The sequence below is a fragment of the Hippichthys cyanospilos genome, chromosome 20 (genome assembly GCF_059441005.1).
Source record: "Hippichthys cyanospilos isolate Australia breed blue-spotted pipefish chromosome 20, RoL_Hcya_1.0, whole genome shotgun sequence".
Taxonomy (NCBI): domain Eukaryota; kingdom Metazoa; phylum Chordata; class Actinopteri; order Syngnathiformes; family Syngnathidae; genus Hippichthys; species Hippichthys cyanospilos.
In genome coordinates this window covers 3,732,228-3,753,685 of record NC_142388.1, presented here as the reverse complement: position 1 = coordinate 3,753,685, position 21,458 = coordinate 3,732,228, and the positions used below count along the sequence as shown (strand labels likewise).

General features: G+C 41.5%; 1 protein-coding gene across 1 annotated transcript; it reads left to right on the top strand.

Moving 5' to 3' along the window:
• Positions 1–128: 128 nt before the first annotated feature.
• Positions 129–1,423, top strand: ripply2 (ripply transcriptional repressor 2). Its single transcript, XM_088404063.1, has 3 exons — positions 129–888; positions 991–1,049; positions 1,162–1,423. The coding sequence occupies exons 1-3, from the start codon at positions 778–780 to the stop codon at positions 1,361–1,363; spliced, it is 372 nt and encodes a 123-aa protein (XP_088260189.1). The 5' UTR covers positions 129–777; the 3' UTR covers positions 1,364–1,423.
• Positions 1,424–21,458: the final 20,035 nt, after the last annotated feature.

Sequence of the window (21,458 nt, the reverse complement as noted above, 5' to 3'; positions counted from 1 at the left end):
GAAAATGCATTTACTACACGCAAGTTATTCCGCTTCATCTAGGGTTTGATTTGAAATGCATATCGCGGTTTGCTGAAATGACTAAAATCCCCAAGCAATATTTATGACCTGTTAAGGAACTCTTCCCTGTTTGTTTTCATTGTAATGCAGTTAATCTTTTTATTTAGCACAAAGTATTGTGTCGAAAGGCTGACGCGTGTCGACCCCTTCTTTGCCCTCCCCCCTCATCACCCACACAGCGGGGAGTTGTCAAAAGGGGCACGTGTGTCTTCGCACCTTGCACCCAAGCGGTTTCACGCTTATCTTTTTAGCTTTTTCATTTCATGGTTGAAACGCTTGCAAAAAAAGGAGCAGGTAAGTGCATCTTTCTAATGAGGAGTGTGCAGAATTTTTGCATGGGTATTTGATTGTTGCTTCATCTTTTAAAAAGTGAAAACAAAGCGATACTCGATATAGCGACAAAGCGATGCTAAATACGCATAACGATGCCAGAGCTTGAGATGATGAGAAATGTAATCGAAAACAAGGTCAAATCCAAAAAAAGTGTAACGCAAAGTTTGTGCCATATGTTCGGGGTTTGCTGGTGTGTGACAAATGGCACCTACGAGCCGTGACGCACGAAAACACTTGGCGACGCGTCAAAAGTCCAATTTGGCGTTGGGCCGGACCAGCCCCAGTTAAATAGCCGCATCCGCTCCGTCGGGAGTCTCATTGCAACATTTCGACCACTTGAAAGAAGACCCGGGAACGACAACGTCACTTTTCATCTGCAAAACAATGAACGCTCCAAGTGGATTTAATTTTTCGGGGGACCGCAACGACGCGAACCAGCAGTCCGAAATGTGGAGGCCGTGGATCAGAACCGAGACAACAACTTCCTTACTTTTGGTAAATTCCATTTGACTGCACATTTATTTATTTATTTATTTATTTATTTATTCATTTATTTTTATACGGAGGAAAAGTTTAATGAGGAATTTTAACTTTCAGGCTCCTTTCAATCCTGCTGCAACGCAACCCAAACCAGCTCTTTTCGTTCACCCAGTCAAGTAAATTTATTTTTCCCCCCTACTTATTCTCCAACATGGCTTACTGTATTTTTGTGATCATTTTGTGTATTTTCTTCTTTTTTTTAAAAAAAAAAAAAAATCAATTTTAAAGGTTGTACTGGCCCAAAACCAAATGCTTTGACTATTTGTACCGGGAAGCGGAGGTTCTTCTTCGGAACTACCCGGTCCAGGCCACCATCTGCCCTTGTGAAGACTCTTCGTCCAGCAGTGAGGAAGACACAGATGAAGATGACGAGGAGGATGAGGATGATGATGAAGAGGAGCAGCGAGAAATGGCAAAAGACCTTAACTAAATTGTCTAATATGTCGTTAATATATTTCCTTTCTCTATTTATTGCTGTATATAATTGTAAATACACCATTTTGATACCACCCACCCCCCAAAAATATTCGTGCTTTTAAATTATTTTATCAACTACCTCTTGTATTTTCTGCAGCTTGCAATAAAATACGTTCACCGAATCTGTTTTGTTTTTTTGCTTCTCTTTGTTGTGAATGAAGTTTAAAAAAAATAAATATGGCAAAGTGTATTTCTGACCACATCGCACGTTCCAAGGGCGACAGGCAGCTCATTTCCCAGCGCTAAGTGCAAGGTCGTAAACGCAGCACTTCCTCTGCAAAGTCGCCCGAGGTGCGTGACAAAATGGAGGTGTCAGCCTTCACAACAAAGCTGCAACATGTGGACTGCATCCCCTGAAATACTTTTCTTTTACCGACGACCGTCAAAATATAAAACCCACCAGTCAAAAGTCTCTAAATCTCTCCAAATTTATTTCTTTGATTTTTTTCCCCCCTACGCTGTAAATTAATATTGACATCCTCCACAGCAACACGTAAGGAATCATTCACTAAAGTTAAAAAAAATGTTATTCAAACCAAAATATGTTTTAGATTTGAAATTCTTCAAAGTAGGCACCAAGATGACAGAAAAAAGCACAGCTTGGTATTTTCTCAGACAGCTTTATGATGTGGATGATGCTTTATGGCCCAGAATGACTTTCGGTTCACAGCTGTGCGTTTTCAAGTGTTAGTAGCTTGAATTTTGTCTTTTCTTAATGTGTGGGATAGCATGGGTATTCAGAGGTGTTTCCAAACTTTTGAATGATACTGTAGACATTAAAGACAAAACTGCTGGCAATTTAAAGATGTAACATATAAGATGGATAAATTATCCTCCTGAGACCAAGTCTATTAGTCTGTTGTCTTTTGTGTCAATTTTGTCTCAGTGGGACATAAAAGTGAACTGCATCCCACGCAAACCCATGAAACATGACTGGAAATGCCAGGATGTCCTCTAATGAGCACACTGGGACTTAGCTGTGTCCCTCTATTGAGTCAAAAGATAGAGACCAAACACTTAAATAGGTTGGTTCTCAGGAGGATATATTATATTTAGAGAACTTTTAATTTGACTTTTGACATTTTTAGGCCTATGTTGAAAGAGTACATGCTAAATATCGTATCCTTTTTTTTTTTTTAATAGTTATTTCTCCAATCCGGGCATAAACCCGAGTTTAGTTATTCAAAGGTGTCAGAAATGCATGAAATCCAAATTCCACATTTTGTTTCACCAGTGTGTTTTGTTCATTTCTTGGGAACAGTAATATAATGTCTCTGGGTCAATATGACCCGAAAGTTTGTCCAATTATCCAAAAGTGTCAGAAACTATTGTTTGTGTGTGTGTGTTTGTGTGTAATCCTATTGTCAAACAAATATCAGTCTCAAAAGAGAAAAAGTTATTTTGGGCACCCCTAGAAAATACAAGTTTATTTACATATTGTTTGGAATATTAGTTGTCACACCTGTGGCCTGGTTGACCTCAATAAACTGACGTTTAAAAAAAAAAAGTTATTTTTGTAGCCCTGCAGTAGACTTTGAATAATTCAAATCATGCTGGTAATGCTACACTGAAGCGCAATTGCGTGTCTCAATGACCTGGATTTTTGTTGTGATTCTGAGGCATGGTGTGGGAACTCTTGGGGTCAACTGGACGTGTTTGGGAGGGTGCAAACTTTACACGCCTTGCCGGGAGAGACTTGGTGGCCCCTGAAGGCATCTTTGCCACTGAACTCATGACCCCCACTACTGTCACGCAAACGACTTCAATAGTAATCATTTCCTTCCAATTTCCAATTCCTTCCTGAGAACCAGCTTAGTCATTTGTGTCCCCTGTAGTGGACATTTGTACATTAGTTTTTGGTCTCTATTTTTCAGCCTAAGTAGCACTTTATCTAGCTAGCTCGCTTGTATCCTAACTAGCTGTCCAGATAGCTATTTTGGCACCCTACAAGCTGTCTACTAAGCCATGTTGCAACCCAATTACTTTCTCGTGATCGATCTTTCTATTTTTTTTTTTTTTTTTAAGCAAGCTACATCACAGCATAACTTACTGTACTTTACCGCTAGCTATCTGGCAGCCAAACATGCTTTTTAGCTAGCTGTCTTGCAGCATACCTATCTGTCTAGCTAGCAATTTGCTAGTCTAACTAGCTGTTCAGCTAGCCAATGTGCTGCCGAATTATCTCTCTAGCTAGCTAACTAGTGTGCAGCCTAATTAGCTGTCTAGCTGGCTATCTTGGCCAGCTTTCTAGCTCACTATCTGACAGCCTAACATGCATTTTCAGCAAACTTTCTTGCAGCATAACATGATTTCCCGCCATCTATTTGGCCATCTGCTTTTTAGCTAGCTGTCTTGCAGAATAACTAGCTTTCTAGCTAGCAATTTAGTAGTCTAACTAGGTGTCTAGCTAACCAGTGTGCAGTTTACCTATCTGTCTAGCTAGATAGTGTGCAGCAGAAATAGCTATCTTGCTAGCAATTTAGTAGCCTAACTAGCTGTTTGGTTAGCCAATTTACAGCCTAAATATCTGCCTAGCTAACTAATGTGCAGCCAGACTAGCTGTTTAGCTAGCTATCTTACAGCCTAATTAGCCTGCGATATAGCCTACTAAGTCCCAGTGTGCTTATTAGGGGACGGTCAGGATGTAGGATGTAGAAAGTAACTTGATAATTAGTGCATACGTATCAAACTAAAAGGCGCAAATAAAAGAGGGTGGACTTTGGGGGTTTGTGGCCCAACATTTATAAATGTGATGATGCTCTGATAACCTCTTCAACTCAAGGTTGCCTGCCTGGAACTTTCCCAGGCTTGGGTGTCAGACTTAATGCTATCAGCGGTGTCACCTACTTGGGTGTGAAATGCGCTCACCTCTGCAGTTAAATATAAAACCAAGCACTGATGCCCTGCCTGATGAACTTTTAGACCTTTTGTTTTCCTTTTGATGCAAATATTAGTTCGGTACTTTAGATGCATTCTAAAACTTTTTGGAGACAGGGGCCCCTTTTTGGGTGTAACATTTTCCAAGGACTCTCGTTGCAAATGTTTGCAGAAACAACAACAAAAAAAGACAACTATATTTGACATAATCCACATCCTATTTGACAAATTTCAAAATGATTACATTTTAAAAAATATATGAAACTAGTTGAAGTCATTGTTTTATTGAAGTCATGAATACACTCACAATTTAATAATAAAAAATAAATGAACACAAATATACATTTTTTTATGAATAACCCAAATTATTCCAGGGCCCCCCTGCAGTCAAGCCACGGACCTCCGGGGGTCTGTGGACCACACTTTGAGAACCCTGCTTTAGAGTACACTCTAAAATAGATTGTTTTCTGCAAAGGAACCCAAATGTTGGGTTAAATTGACCCAAATATATATATATATATTTTCCACATTTGGGTTGTTTTTAACCCAACTGTTTTTAGAGTATCTGTTGTGTTCCGATTCATATATAAATAAAGTCGCTGCCCTAGAAATCAAATTTCGTCATTATCCAAGGATCTCGTGCACCATTTTTAGACGGAAACGAAGATCCTCAAATGCAGTTCCGAGAATTTTTCCATGTCCAAAATAAGCTCATATAAAGAGCCCATGGACCCAAGTTCATTTGGAATGAATTTTGCACCTTCCCCAGCGTGACATTGAGACCCCGGTGACCCCTGCACCGCCTTAACCCTTGCGGCACATGCTGCCCTTTCTCAGGGCTGGGTGTAAATCAGGAAGGTGCGAGGAAGACACACCTTTTAGGGTGCGCAGACACCCCCTGCACTCCGCTATCCCCAAGCCTTTATTTGACCTCTGAGTACTTGTGCATTGCTTGTAGCCTGGCCCAGAGGGAAATTTCTCAAAGCTCTTTTAAATGTGAAATTCTTGCCTTAATTTCACATTGAAATCAGAAAAAGTGAAGTTTTTTCCTTCTTAATAGACCAAATAGAAGACCACAACTGTTTGTGGAAAACCTGAGCGTCGTCATAAGCCCGTCTGGCGTGTTGATGGAGGCCAAGTGACGGCATGCTCCGGTGAACTTGCTAACCCAATTTAGCGGTGTGAGCGCCGACACTCGCCGAGGTGACAAAGTGTGACCCAAATGAGGCCAATACTGAAGCCGGCGGAGATGCTTCTCACGCTCACACCTCCGCTCCAGCGTTTCAGCTCGAGACAGTCCCACTTCATAATGCGCATGTGCCATTCGTTGTTTTAGCCAAACACTTGAAAAAAAAATTGAAAAATAAAAACTGGGTCTAACTTCTTTAAAAATGAATAAACACATATAAAAAAAAAAAATCTAAATTACATTATTTTGCCACAATCATTTAGAGGATATATGTAAATATTTAAAATGTAAACAAAAAAAACTTTTGTTTGTTTAAATGATACAAATATTGGTTACATTTTTCTTACTCTTGTATGAGATTTAAATTTTCTTCAATTGCCTGTAAACATTTATGATGGTCATAATTTAACCGTTTTTATTTCCATTGTTTCTTACATCAGCAGTATGGGTTTATGGGTTTCCTAGTGGATCTGCCACAAAGTTCTAACGTTCTGTTTGGTAAATTTGCATATTTTTGCAACTCTTTGTCAGTTTTGACGAGCATGTTTAAAACTTGTTGGTAAAATGAATCCAGAAAGAAATAATTTGATCAAAATGGAACTAACTTAAGGGCTTTTTTGGTCCAAGAGCAGTTATTTTTTTCCTCCCTATAAATTAAACCTGACAAAATACATAAAAACATCTGAGGCTAATAAAACGGATGTTTGATCATTAGCAAGTGTTTGTGGCTGGTTCATGTAATTTACAAAGTGTCCACTTGAAGGCAGTGTTGCACTTCTACACTTGGATTTTTTTCCTCCCCTTTCTCCCGTTTAAAAAAAACAAAACAAAAAACGTCTACTTCCAGAAAATTCATGGTGAAAAAAAGATTACCGGTAATTTTCGAAGCAGAAAGAGAATGCAAGCTCTTTGCTGCCTCATAATTACCAATAACTACCACATTGCCCTTTTGTCATTGCGTTGATGTTTCATGGCGTCCATCTTTATGCCCCAGCACAATTAAATGATACAAAAAGGACTTTGTCAAAGAGACATAGCCTCCGTTTAAAGACTTAGTCTCTTTGAGATGCGTCGACTGGAGATAATTACAATTTCAGCAACATTTGCTAGGTGATTACCTCATAATCCCCAATTTCATTTGATAAGTCACGCATTGATTTAACTGCGACTCGGAGCTAATGGAGTAGCTCGCGCGCCCGCCGCGGTGATTTGTATGCCGGGGCCGAAAGGACACCGGCGGACCGAAAGGCAGAAAAACAGACGCTCGCCATCGCCTTCCACTCAGTTGGCAATGAAAGACGAGCTTTAATCAAAGCAGCCCCGGTCCAAACAGTAAATCAGCGCTGATACAATGACGCATCCTGTCAGTTAGCATAGTCCCTCTTACATAAAAGGATTTTTTTTTTTTTTTTTTTAATACCCGCAGCTCCTGTTGCAAGCAAGGCGGGCAAAGGGGAGGAGGGCCGGGATGAAGACAGAAGCCGAGAGACGAGGCCTGCTTTGTATTCACCTGCGTCTCTGGATCAATAAAAGATAATTTGGGCTGATTCCTCCCCGTAGGCCTCTTAGCAGACGGGAGGGGAGAGGGGTCAGCCGCCGCTGGGCTGCCAGGAGCTGGAATAACTTAGAAACACACTGCAAATTACTGGCCCTTGTTTGACTATCTCTCATTGGGCTTTTCGCTCTGCCGGGAGAAGCCGCGTGAGGCCGAGTCCTCGCGCTAATGGGATCGCAGCTAAAGGAGGCCATCCCTTCCAATAGTCAAGAATACAGTATGGCAGGGCTCAGATTACAATTCCAACCCGTGATGTTGACGCCGAACGCTATTTTCAACTCTGAATACGCCGGAAATTCAAAGGAGCGTTGTGGGACAGGGGTGTCCGCATTTTTTCGTTCTGAGGGCCGCGTTCAGTAACATGCCGACCTCAGGGCCACATTTAACCCTTGTTACAAATAATGGAAATCCTTTTAATTATTTTTTTTTTTTTGTGTCCAAAAATAATCACTGTCCAAAGTTTAGACCGTATAAAACCATAATAATTACAATTTTTGAGCTGCATTTTAATAAGATTTATTACATTGATATTCCTGGGATTTTTGCAAAAACAAATAAATGAATAAATAAATTAGGCTGCTTACTATGCCCACTTTCTGAGCTAACTCTTTCAGTGCCAAGCGTTATTGGAAAAGGAAACCTCTAGAAGACCAGCAGATTTAGTATTTTCAGTCACCTTTCAAGGCCAACCGAATATTGTGTGCTAGGTCTATGTAAATGTTGGTGCTGCTATATGAAAGTTTGACTTCCATTCTTTAGTTAGAATTGATGTAGGTAATTGCTGTGTTGTACGTGTGGAAACACTGCCATCCAATGGTCACAGTTAGCACTACAGTGCTCTGTTTGCTTTTGTTAGGTAAGCATTTGTCAAACGCTTCTCCATAAAAACATTTTGGATCAGAATTTTATTACTTATCATTGTTATTACCATTTTAAACGATGAGAATTCTCATCCATGGCAGTTAAATAGCCCAAAAAATTGAGTTGGTCCCTTCTTTACCCAGTTTGAGTTATTTATTTTTCTTTAAACTGTTTTCGGAGTGTATTTAACATAAAATAATGTCTGAGGTGACCTAATGTTTTTCTTGTGTGTGTAAGTGATGAATTGTTTGAAATGCAAGAATTGATGAGAAATGTTGCCCTCGCAATCCAAAAGACAATCCCATTTTTGGATCTTTTTTTTTTTTACATGGGTTCCATCCGAATATTTATTTTCTCTTTTGTCGCTAAGCTTACTTGGATATTCCACCATCGTTTCAGCCAAGCTCATCAAACAAAATGTAACAGGTAACATCATCACGGAGAGGCTGTGAATGACAGGGGCGGAGTTACAGGGTGGCCAAGCCTGCTCAAAAACAATTGAAAGACTCCTTCTAATCCTCACGAGGGTTCCGAGATGTTCGGATTCACGGGTCAGGCCTCGTAAATTACCAAACAATCAGCTCGAAGGCGGGGAAATAACAAGAGTAGTTGCTCGGCTAAAAACACATTTAGCAACCCCGAGGTGCGATTTTCTTCTTTTACCTCGCAAAATCACTTATTCCCACTTGGAATCAGCCGCTATTAGCCCAAAACTCTGAGCCGGTTCTGTCCCTTTGGACTCTTTTCGCATTCCTCCATCAAAACCTTTGTGTCGCGGCAGCGGGGGGATGGAGGAGGGTTTCGGCGATGGCTTATAGGCATGGAGGTTGCCGTCCATCATGGAGGGTCAGCAGTCTGAGAGGAATGCTCCATGTCGGGGAGATATCAGGGGTGCGAAGGAGGTCCCCGGAGAGACCCCAAACCCACATTTCTTCGTGTGGTGTTCTCCATCAAAGTACACAGGTGTAGTTCGTATGCAAGTGTGCATATGCTCCCTGTTTGATTAGTGGGGGCACAGGTTAGAGACCTTATATGTTACCCAACCCCTTTAAAGTAAACAGTTTTTTTTTCAAGCTGGAAAGTCCACTTTATTTAAGATATGTGTCTGGATGCAGTTTACTGTCAGACTAAATATAAAGCAAAAATTACACGTTGAAAACAACTAAACACCATTGCCTTAAGTACAGCCTGATAGCTCAATGCTCACATATAATGAAAAATGCTAATAACATGCTAACTGTTAGCGTTGATAATCAAGGTCGCAGAACTCTTCCAAAGATGTGGACCCCCAGTCCTTGAGGGCCAGTATCCTGCATGTTTTCCGTTTTTTTTTAGGAGCTTGAAAGTGATGCAAATTGTTTGAATCAGGTGCGTCTGAAAGAAAAGTTTTGAAAATATGCAGGATACCGCCCCTCGAGGACTGGAGTTTTTACACCTGTGCTTTAAGCAATGAATTTTTGAATACAAATGGTGGAGGAGCACATGTAGACAAAAAAAAATATAATGAAATATAATAACAAAAAGACCAATAATACAGCAACAAACTTGTAGAGAAATTCACAACATTCGCAAAATGCAAATAATGAATTAAAATCTACTGTGTCCAAATAAAGAATTTTGCAAACCATATACCAATATGTGATTGCGGAGGTTACAATCTATCGATGAGACCGTAAATCAACAATAGGAGGTTAAAAAACTCCCTTTCAAATGAGCTCTTTGATGAAAAAATAACAATGTGATAAAGAATCAACTCAGAAATATTATTATTGCTTCAGCTATCATATTTTAGCATCAGTCATTATTTCTGATGGGAGCACATATTAATAGTCAGACGGGGAATGAGGGGGGCCGTTTGAGTCCGACTTAGCCGGTGAGTCATTTCCATTCTAGTAGCCCAATCTAATCACCGTATCATATTAGCATTCACATGAAAACACTAATTACAAAGACAGGGTGAACCTGATTTATGCTAATGGGAACGTGAATATGTGACAGATACATTCATCTGGAGTATCGGACCCTATGACGACATTAGCTGCGATTAGCATGTGATTAGCATAGCATGCGGTAGCCCGGCCGAAGCAAGTGTCGACTCATCGACGGCAAGCAGATTCAGTGACTCTTCACCTTCAAGTGAGGTTAAGCGTTTAAAGTGAGGTTTTATTTAGTTCGAGCTAAATAAAAAGCAGTGTTGCCGTATGGTGTTCCACAGGGTTCAATTCTGGGGCCTTTGCTGTTTTCATTGTAGCTGCTGCCATTGGGTTACAGCTTGGGAAAACAGTGTTTTTGTCCCTACTACAGATAGATTGTTTATTTCTTTTTTTTCCCAGAGTTTGTTTCCTTATGTGATTTTAAGATCACATAAAAAGAATTAGAATGAATTTTCATTCTATTTGAACAAAAACAATCAAGCAATGTTGTCATGCGGTGTTCCACAGGGTTCAGTTTTGAGGCATTTTCTATTTTCATAGTATCTGCTGCCATTGGATTTAATCTTGGGAAAACAAGACTGATTGTTCATGTTTTTTTTCCCTAGCGTTTGTTTCCTTGTACGGAATTACTTTATACTATCACACGCACATGCATCGGCGACGCAACTTTTCGGAGATTGCCTCGGTCCCCCCGTCGGTTCTCCTCGGCACCATCTGTTCTAAGCGCCGAGACCACCTCTGCTGCCTCTCGCCAACAAGAAGATGGGTTTGTTTTGCGAGACACGAGCGCACAAAGAGATGGGGCCCATCTCGCTATCCCTACTTTGATCCCTCCGCTGAAAGGACTCGGGCGTTTCCCCTCACCATGATGCCTCCGCCCCTCCCGCTCGGTGTGTGGCTGGTGCCTGACTTTGGTCAGAGCGCACATGGCACTCCAGCAGAATGAGCCCATTGACGAAGCAACAGATTGTCTTTGAGTGTACCTGATGGTTATCCACACCCCCCCCCCCACTTCTCCCTTCTGCCGCCCCCCTTCCCGTCCTCTTGCAAGCATCCCAAGACAATCCCAGTGTCTCTGTCATTCTCATACAAATTGCCGGCGGGTAGTGGATTTAGGAGAGTGGCAGAAGCCATTGTTTGCCAATCTGTATCAAAAGGGAGCAGCAATGTTGAGTGCGGTCCTTTTCTTAGTCGGGATTAGGGTCCGGTTTGCTCGACACGCCGCACTCTTTGGAGGATGCAGTCCATCGTTTGTTTTCAGTCTTCGCGTGGGAAATGAAAACCTTAAATAGGAAAAGGTGATACTTATTTAATTTTCAATTACACAATGGAAGAGAGAGCTCAAATGGTCTCATTTTAATTCTAGATTTAAACATGATCTCATTCGCTGGCGGCGTAGTCAAAATAGATTTTTGACGTCTGTTGCTGTTAGCGGTAGTCAATGGGTTATAAAAACACATCATTGAGTTGAATTGAATTTGAACTCCTTCAATGCCACAGACATTTTTTGCGTCGAGACATTCGATCCATCGTCAGTCATATTTATATTTAATTTTTTTTTAAAGTATTCAGCTAAGGAGGGCTAAAAATGGTTATCGTCTTAGCACTTTTTTAGGTAAGTACGTGATATAAATAAATGATTAGGTTTGGTAACTAAAGTCTCTTTGTTAACTAAAGCAATTGATTACTTTAGGTAACTATGGACTAAAGCTACAATGATTAATAAAGCAATTAATTATGTTAGGTAATTAAGTACTCAAATAATCGATTACCTCAGGTAATTACTTTAGAGTTTATTACTTAATTACCTAGTTTAGTCCCAGCCATTTTTAGACCCTACGGCAGCTTAACATTTGAACATAATGGAACTCCTAAAAAAAGACGAAAATATTTATTTTTGGAATTTAATGTTCATATTTAATTGTTCAAATTTGTGTGACTTAGTATTGTATTGAGCATTAGTAAAGATTTGTAAGCTTACGGATCACCAACGTTATTCTGGACACTGACCATCATTCCTCAAATTTTCCATTAAACCTGTTGTATGAAGGAATAATAAGTTTGCGCGTAAAAAATATGAAGCACTTCTCTTTTTCACAGTTTTATATTTTAGCTACGCTTTTATTATATTTGAGGAAAGACTTGCTACGGGTATGAATCTTTTAAGACTAGCGGTGATCGAATTTGCTGAAGCTAGCAAAGCCATGCTAACCGCTATGCTCTTTCGCTACAATTTTCTGATGTTCTATGCCTGACTGCCGAATGAAAACGGAAATATCAAATCGTATATTTATTTATAGGAGGTAGAAACGCACACGTTACGATGGGCCATAACTGTAGTGAGTACAAAAGCACATCTTTCCGTACACCATTGTGACAAAAATAGGCCTTCTCAGGTGTTAGCATTGATGTCTGCAGCCACACTATTGTTTGCTGTTGGGAATCAGAGTGTGCCCCCCAGCTCCCCCCCCGCCCTTTTTCTGCCCCGCTCCGGTCCCTCATCACCCCAGCTAATACCAGGCTCATTACACCGCTATCGATCGCCTCTGGATGCACGCCAAGAAGGCCAAAGAAGTTCTCTCTAGCCTTTCGCTCTCCTGTGATCATTTTGCACCCCTTTTTATCATGGGCGATTGGACCTTTTCTTTTCTGATAACCTGTTAGCGAGATCGAGTGATGAGAATTTTCAGTTTTTATTTCTTCGTTTGTCCGATCGGAAAATATTTGATTCATAATTGCGATGTCTCTCCTTAATGGTGTTTTCATTTCCAATTGATCACAATTCTAACTTTAATTATATAAATGGAATTTTGGGAAATTATTACATTATTTTTAAAATTAATATTCCAGTTAATTGTTCGTTTATTTTTTTTCTGACAGAAATTTTCGGCCTAAACGACATCCATCATTAAGCACAATTTGTCATATGATTTTTAAGGGCAAATTGATTCTCAGCATTAATCATCACGGTTCAGTAAAAATGCACATTTGAACGGTAATATGCGTTTCAAAGATTTTTCTTTCACTTCAAAACATCTGTTTCCTGCTACGCAATGCCAAAAGACGAATTTATATCAAAAGTGAAATCAAATCTCAATCCCCCGCGGTCCGACCCTTCACGTTGCTTTTATCTCGTGCGTCGTCTGTGATTTGGCGCCTCATATAATAAGACCCAATTTATTATCCAAATCTCTATAGTGGGCAGCCGTGTGTGGGCTGAAGTATAAACACTGCGGCGGCGGCTTTGAGGGGAAAGCAGGTGTCGAATTACTGCACTTCCGAGTGCAGTGGGCAGCACGTTTCGTGCGGATGCACTTAACACATGGACGGCCTGAAAAACAAACAACATTTTTATGCAACAGGCTTGCGGTCAAATACTGTATATTCTATCGATAAAGGTTTATCGGACACATACAGATCTTCAGAGATGGCAAGATGTCGCAAACGGTTGTGACGGTTACCGTTCAAAAGTAACTTATTTACTTTACGAATACGTGATTTTAGAAGTAACTCGATTACTTGATTGTGTACATATGTATGTATATGTGTATGTATATATACGATATGTATTTGTGTGTGTGTAATATATATATATATATATATATACTATATATATATATATATACAGTATAAATATATATACAGTATATATATATATATATATATATATATATATATATCTATATATGTCTATATATAATGTATGTATATGTATGTATATATGTATATACACGTTTATATGTGTATATATGAATATATGCATATATGCCTATATATGTATATACACGTACCTTTTTAAGTACGTATACACGTACGACTTAGTAATATTGCCCGTGTTGAATATGAAGTAAGCTGCAATATCCAGCCATTTTCAACCCATATCAGGCCCCTGAAACTGATATCACATTTGTTTAGGCCTCAGGCAACAACCAATCACAGCTCAGCTTGTACATGTCACATGATTAAACTCAGAAAATAAATGAGCCACCATCGGTCATTACCAGAGTCCCGAGCAGCTGTGAATTTGACGAAAATGGACATTTATTATTTTTTTTTAATTCATTATTAATCATTGTACAGTTTTAAAGGCTATTATATTCCATACATCATCTAAGAGTGTAATTTAGCAGTCAAAAATAAGAAATTAGGGAGGGAAGCAATATCCAAAATAAATTCGCCGATTAATCGACCGCATGTGTTTGGGGGCGCGGAAGCGCAAAGCGCTTTCCGCGGCGCGGATGATTTGCATTTCCTCGGCTACAGTAACTCGGCAAGGGGTCTCCCGTCCCCTGACCCCGCGCCGACAATCGGCGAGGCCCGTTTAGACGATAATTGCTTACATACCGCGCGGCGGCACCTCTCGACTCCGCCATTTGCATGACTCCCTCGGCGGCTTTAATAAGCACCTTTTACAGTAGACTTCTCAAAGAGGCCGGGGCCACATGACAGAGGTGCTAGCCGGGGTCCGCCGTTGTTCGTCGGGTTCCCCCACCTCCACCTCTACCTCTACGTCTTTGTTTCACGGCTGACAGAAGAAGTGCCAGAACTCCTCCGGCCCGAGTGATTTATGACCAGCAGCTGCTTTCGCAGCCCGTGACCCGCACAGCTGGGTGTCAGATGTGGTCTCCCCCGTAAGCAGAAACTTATCTGGCAACCCGACATCAGTCGAGAAGGGGGTAAAAGAGGAGAGAAGAGCGAGCGGGAGGAAGATGGAGTGGGGAAAAAAAGAAAAACGAGAAGATGAAAGCGATAGCGGGGCCGAGAAACGGAGCCGGGGAAGACGGATTAAACGAGACGAATTTGAACGGCGCTGAAGAAACAAAGAGGCATTAAGTCGAAGTTATTTTCCGGCAAAAAAGCGAGCCGTGTGGCTGGAGGCGATCGATTTGAATGCGGCGGCTTAGCCCGCCATTGATTTCCGCTGGTGCAGGGAAAGCAAAATGTTTGTATTATTTCATAAGCCAATTAGGTGCAAGGATACTCCTCTCCCCGTGCGCCTATTGACCCACGGTCTTTGGCTGCGGCTTTATTGTCGGAGAGGGGGGGAGCTTTATACGAGATCAATAAGAAGCGAGTGATTGGATTATCGGTTAATCGATGCATTGTACTAATATATCAGCAGAGTGATTACAGAGCACTGGCTAATAGGAGCACACCAACGGTGGGGTTCTTCAAGGAAACGCCACGGGGAGCAAAGTTTGAGGGTATGTATGCGGAGTTAGGGGAGCGGCCATCGAAGCGGCTGCCGGTGGCGCCGCCATGGGGTGGACAAATGAATTTGCTCGCCGCCCCGATGGCTGAAATAGATTTTAGCGGTTTCCCCCGATTGTTTTTTTTGTTTACTATAAATGTACATATCCTAGCGCTCCATAATCCGTTTATTTTGGGTTTCGAAAATGACATTTTAACTGCTAATTGATTACAATTTGCTTAAAAGTAAATAATGTGCTTGGTTCTAATTAGGTTTCATTTTTTTCATTGGTTTGCGCTCATCAAGTACGTTAGCTGTGTTGCCATGTGTGCCAAAATTTTTGCCATGTCTTGGGGAGTGAATTTGTATGAAATATTTATTTTAGTTGATTATTATTACTTGTAAGTATCAAGCCTTGAAGTCTTGTTTATCTACCGCTTTTGAAAAAAGGCCAATAAATTGGCATGTTTGACCAAACATGATGAATAATCGTGATTTCAATATTGACTAAAATCGTGGTTATTATTTTGGCCATGATCGTGCAGCCCTAGTAAATATACAAGAGTATACAGTACATACTGTATATCAGCGTTTCTCAAATCTCAAATTCGTAACCCTAGGGGTATGAGAAGTGCACTTCAGGGGTTTCGTGAGATTTCAACATGGTTTCTGCAGGTATCTCAGTTGATGCTTTTTGATGCCCTTTCAATGCATTTTTAAGAGCGACATAACTGGAACATGAAGCAACTTATGAATAATTTGTATTATACTGTAGTGACGCATTGTCGCGAAAGCCTTTTAGTTTATTTATTATTTTTATTTATTTGTTTTGCATGGATGCCCATTGTCAGCAGTTACACATTTTTCCGTCTTTTCTTAAAGACGAACAAACTCACAGAAGAACATTTAACTCACTAACTGCCATTGACGGCAAAAAACGTCAGATGCATTTTTACCGGGCTTGTAGCGAATACGTTTGTGTGTTTTATAATGATGAATTGTTTTAACTTCTTTCCCGATATTAATGAGAAACAAAAGGATTAAAGTAGCCTTTTCTTGATTAACTACTGTAAGGTGTTCGTGTAATAGACCAATCAGATTGCTTGCCTTTGAAAGCTACTTCTGAGTCATACTGATGACCTTTTCGCTAAAAGACATTCAAGCACCTTATTTTTTTTTTTAGCGTAACATCACTCGTTTTCAAATGTGAGTGCGCCCTGATAAAACATAACTATTTTTTGTCGCCGGCAGAAATCCTCGCATTCCTAAAGAGGCGCCAGCTGCTAAAGTTGTCCATTGTCTGCTCGTCTGAGAGGAGAAACGTGACTGGCAGGCTAATCTCGTTAGACTCTTAGCGGCAGAATGGCAATAAGGTAATAACGTAATTATAATGATGAACCCTTTTGCGAGTAATTATCCGTGTTTAACAACACGTCGTCGGGTGTTTTTCCGCCACCGAGCGAACCGTAGCCGTCCATCTTCTTCTCCCGTTCGTAATTTGACGGAACGATAGCGAGGACGTACGAAAACGGAGGCTGCGGAGGCAGCGGAGCTTTTGTCCCAGCCCTCGATCCATCTTTATTCTCGGAGACGGCGTAGAAAGTGGCCGACTGAATGAGATGTGGTTAAACATCTCAAATCCTTTTGAAGGTGTCTTTGTTTGGTTTCTTCTTAGCTGCTTTGTCCCGCGTCTCTTGCTCAAACAGCAGCCCGAGACATCATCTGGTCCTGCCGGGCTCACACTGAGGAGCTTTGCTAAAGTTCTTGTTTGCCCAAGAGTTTAGGGGGGGCTTCCATGTGACAAATTGTAAAAAGAGCTTTTATGGAGCCTAATGAAAAGGCAAAACAGGCACCAAAAAAAAAAAAAGCGGTCATGTGCGAGCGGTGGGTGCGCGCTGAAATGTTTTGGACGAATTAGGAATCTTTTCATTGACTTGAGTCTGTAAATTGGATTTATCGGAACGTGAAATGGCTTTTAATTGAATTTAAAGGATGCTCTCCGGTTGAAAATGTCTTCGACGTTAAAATTCGGGCGACAAAAAGTCAAATGAGAACTTGAATAGATACAAAATAGGTTGGCCTCTTGTCTCTTGTTACACAGACTTTTAGTCTTTATTTTCCAATTTTTTTTCCTAATTTCTGTCGTGTGTACGATGAATCAAATGAATCCCATTAAATTATTTAAAAAAAATGTCGAAATTATCAAATCGATGTTTTGCGCAAGTAGCAGAATGCTCAAGATATGTTTCAAATTGTTACTCATTTCTCATTTGCGGTAATCAGGGAAGTTATGAAAAACTTACGTTAAAACTCTTTTACAGTTAGCACACATTTTTCTCATATAAAAATTTTGTGCCATATATATTGAAAAAAAAAACACAAAAAAGTTCGAAAGGCTTGTTGTGCTTATTAGATTAAAATCAATAAAAAAAAATAACCTTTGTTATATGCTCTGTCAGGAAAAAAAAAACAAACATTTATTTTCTGTAAAGATAGAATGCTGATAAATATTCAATATATGCTTGTCATGATATCAGAATCTCATGAGCAGGCCTAATCATTTGTTGTGTGTTGGGACTGATATGCAGGAAAAACACAGTACATGAATAAAAATACTATTTTTTTTAAATACATGAGATGATTTCTTAAATTTAATGTTGCTTTGCTCTTGTGTTTTTTATGCAGGAGTAATGTGTCTTTTTGCTTGTTTGCATTTTTGTCGAGGCAAAGATGAATCAATTAAAACAATAATTATTACTTATAATTATTATAATTATAATTATTAAATATTTATTACTTCGGTTAAAATCAATCAAAACCATAATAATCCACAATGACGGGTGAAAATTGAGATTTTACTTTTGGGCCCAACTACGTCACGTTTCGTATTTGTATTATGGGAGTTCTTCACATGCAAATCCATCCATCTGAATCATATGCAATCTTTTTGCTCACGCTCTCTCAACAAAGTATTCCATTTGCAAGTCACCCAAAATACGGTGGATAACCGTGTCCATGAGGATTAGGACTTGGATGACACAATAGAGGCATCAGGAGGTATTTCTCATCTCATTTTATGAGCGCCAGCCTCTCAAAGCTGACGTGTAGAATTACACGGCGTGTACGCCACATATCTATATGCTAAACCCGGCTCTCCTTCGCCCCGTTCTGCCACAAGCTTTGTTGGCCGGTTTCCCCGTCCCCGTCGCTTAAGTGCCTGTTTAAAAAGCCCCTCCATCCCAGAGGACTTGTCTTTTACCCATCAGCCTCGTTGAAAGCGCTAATCAGGCGCAAAGCCGCGGCTGCGCGTCGCGCACTTGTTAGCCCTCGTCCCAATCTTTCGCCGCATCCCCTTTGACATCCACACGGGCACTTAATTCCCCCCCTATTATGTTCTTATGTTTCTATAGCCTCCTAATGAGACAAGAAAGGGGAGTATCAGGTTGTGTCCATTGATGCGCCGTGCCTCGGATGAATGCGTGTGCCGAACCGCCGAGCCATCTGCCCGTTACGAGAAACGTGGCGGGTAATAGCGGAACCATGACCGTGGAGATCAGAGCCCCCGGCGGGGAGTCTTGTATTCATGGAGCTTTAAAGGCAGCCAGCCAGAACTGATCTGCCACGCCCCATCTAGCCGCCTCCCCTCACCAATAAGCGTCCCTTCTATTTCCATTTTTTTATGCGCGCCCCAATCCCCGCGCGCCCTCTGAGAATCCATGTTGCTATGGGTGACATGAGCTGCGGGGTCAGAGGTTCTTGTTGGAGGTGAGGTCCGGGCCGCCGGCCCATCTGAGAGGACCATCTGGACGAGTGACCTGACATAATTAGTTATTAATTCTTCGGTAAGGGGACGTCAGGGGAGGGCGGGGGCGCTCGCTCTCGGCTAATGCGACTACCTGTGGGGCTGATGTTAGCGTGGGTGCCACAATTTAGCATAATATATACAGTGTAAGCATGGGATGAAAGCAGATTCTGAAGGTATGATAACCTTGATCAAAAATATGATGTGTGATTTGGATATAAACCAGAAACTCGTTCAAACTAAACTGGTGAAAAGCTAGCCTCCATCTGAGTGGCGCTCCCTATGTAATATAACTTACGATAAGTAGACCTACGGTTACAGCGTTACCACAGGCGTCTGAAGCAGCCTGTTAATACTCGATCTTGTTCAGCAGCAAATGAAGGCACTTTTGCTTAAAACTAAGCCGCTGCTCGTCATTCTACATAAACAGACTGGTGTCGTTATATAAGAGCGATTTGGCAACAAGTCTTCACGACTCTTTTGGAGCAGCGGCTGTGAGTGACAGAGCTGCGCAGAGACGTATGTGCGTGTGTGTGTGTGTGGGGTGAGCTGTCGCATGGGGGAATGACTACAAGAAAACAGAGGCTGAGCTTGGCCCTTTAAGAAAACAAGCATTGCATTGTGGGGAATGAGCGTGGGAGTGGGCGGGGTTATTGCTCAAGGCTGCTTCTAGAGTTAGCCAATTAGCGTGGTTTGGGTTCTAAAAGAAAATATATTGTTCACCCAAAAGGAGAGAGTTTGAATTATAAACTGAGAATAGTTATTAAAATTAGAATGTACGGAAGGTACATGGACTGTTTTCTGTAAGGATTTTAGCCAGAAAAAATTACGAATAGGCAGTCCGCAAGTGGCCATGGTTTTGCCTTTTTACCCCTTCTGCAAAATTCACCTTGAATTAGTCAATTCTTAATCATTTTTGAGCTCTTTGTGAGAGGTGTCCTAATCAAAGCATACAGTGGGCCAATGTCAGCATCGGGCCCCCTCCTGCTGATCCGAACCCCCCCCCAACACGAGCACTACCATCACCACCGCCGCAGCCTCTGTCACTGCAGGGGAATCTCCTCATTGGCATGCAGGCGGCGGCCGGAGCTGCGCGGCTCTCTGGGGACGCTCTCCTCCTTTCTCCTTGTCGCTCCCTCTTGGCCCCCATCACGCAGCTGCCACAATTTCCAGCGCAGGAACCGGGGAGCAACCACGCCGCCGGAATATTTTCAAAGCAAACGTCTCCCAGGCCTCTCACGATGGCTATTAGCGAAAGATTTCGTTCCTCCAGCTCTGGGAAATCATTTAATCATACTCTATTTTTATCCCCCTCAAGTATGACCGGTGGGCTTACTGCGCTTACATCTCATGGCACGCACTGATGACATGTTTGCGGAGAGCGGGGGTGAGATGCAAACCATGCAAACAAACAAACAGTTCGTGCGCCGCGTCGGGTTTGCTTTTCAAAGGGATGCGGCACGCAAGCAGTGCGCCTCTTTGAATTTGGCGAGAGTGAAAGCAGGGAGGAGCGCCGCTGGCAGCCAGATTCAAGCTGTGGCCAAATCAAGCATGAAATCAGGAACAAAGGGATTGGCGGGATTGCGGGGGCATTAGATTCACACTTTTTCAGCCCTGCCAGACTTGTGTGCGTCTGCGTGTCTCAAGATATTGTCGTCTTCCTTTAATAGCCTCATGTGAAGGATTAGTCCATTTCAAATCAAGCTGGTTTACTAATGCGTTGATAGAAGCTCGGTTGGGGGGAGGGGGCCGGGGGGTGGTTACAGGTGGTCTTCGGTTTACATCGATCATGACAGAGGTCTCAAAAAGTGTGACATTTTTGTCGTGGTGGACAAACGAAGCTTCGTGAAGCATCCGTGATTATTTTTACTCCTCTAGATGGTGCCCAATGCAGTGAGGATGAATGAATTATCCCTGCACCATCTAGAGCGGGGGTCCCCAACCACCGGTGTGCGGCCCGGTGCTGGTCCGTGGATTCACTGGTACCGGGCCGCATGGGTCGCACCTGAAATGATGAATTATTTCGGTTTTATGTACCGTAAATCCCCAAGTATAAGACGCAGCCTTAATTTTGGGATTTGGGGTTAATACCCGTAAGTTGTATATTTGTTAAGTGTCTTTCAGATTTCCCACTCTGTGAGCAGTCAGTGAATGCCTTGCCAGTGCCACAAAGATGTTGTTTTTCCTTTTCTATTTTGATACCAATTTTTTATATGTACGTCCAAATTTTATGTTTTTTACCTGGAGTTTTACACGCATTAGCTATTTAACATAGGTTTGGATTGTCCGCCATATGGCGAATGCGGAACTGATTAATCTTGTAACCCGAGGGCCCACTGTATTGCTTTTTTCCATTTTCTTTTGGAAAAAGTTTCCATTTCTTGTATTAACGTAGATGTGACATACTTTTGTCAATATACCGCACACTTTACATACCTCATTTTTTTTGTTGAAACCAGTCTTGCTTCCATTTCCAAGACCGCTTGAGCTTGAAATCACACGCTACGCCGTGTGTTTCCGGTGCATTCAGCGCACAATTTCAAGTTTTTATTTTTTCGTCACATAACCTAATGTTGCGTTAAATGAAAAAACAAAAAGCGGCTTTTTTTCCCCGTCATCTGCACCGTCAACGCCGTAAC

Coding starts and splice junctions, on each gene's coding strand:
- ripply2 (XM_088404063.1), top strand. CDS start 778: ATGAACGCTCCAAGTGGATTTAATTTTTCGGGGGACCGCAACGACGCG. Junction 889..990: donor CAACAACTTCCTTACTTTTG/GTAAATTCCATT, acceptor TTTAACTTTCAG/GCTCCTTTCAATCCTGCTGC. Junction 1,050..1,161: donor CTTTTCGTTCACCCAGTCAA/GTAAATTTATTT, acceptor TCAATTTTAAAG/GTTGTACTGGCCCAAAACCA.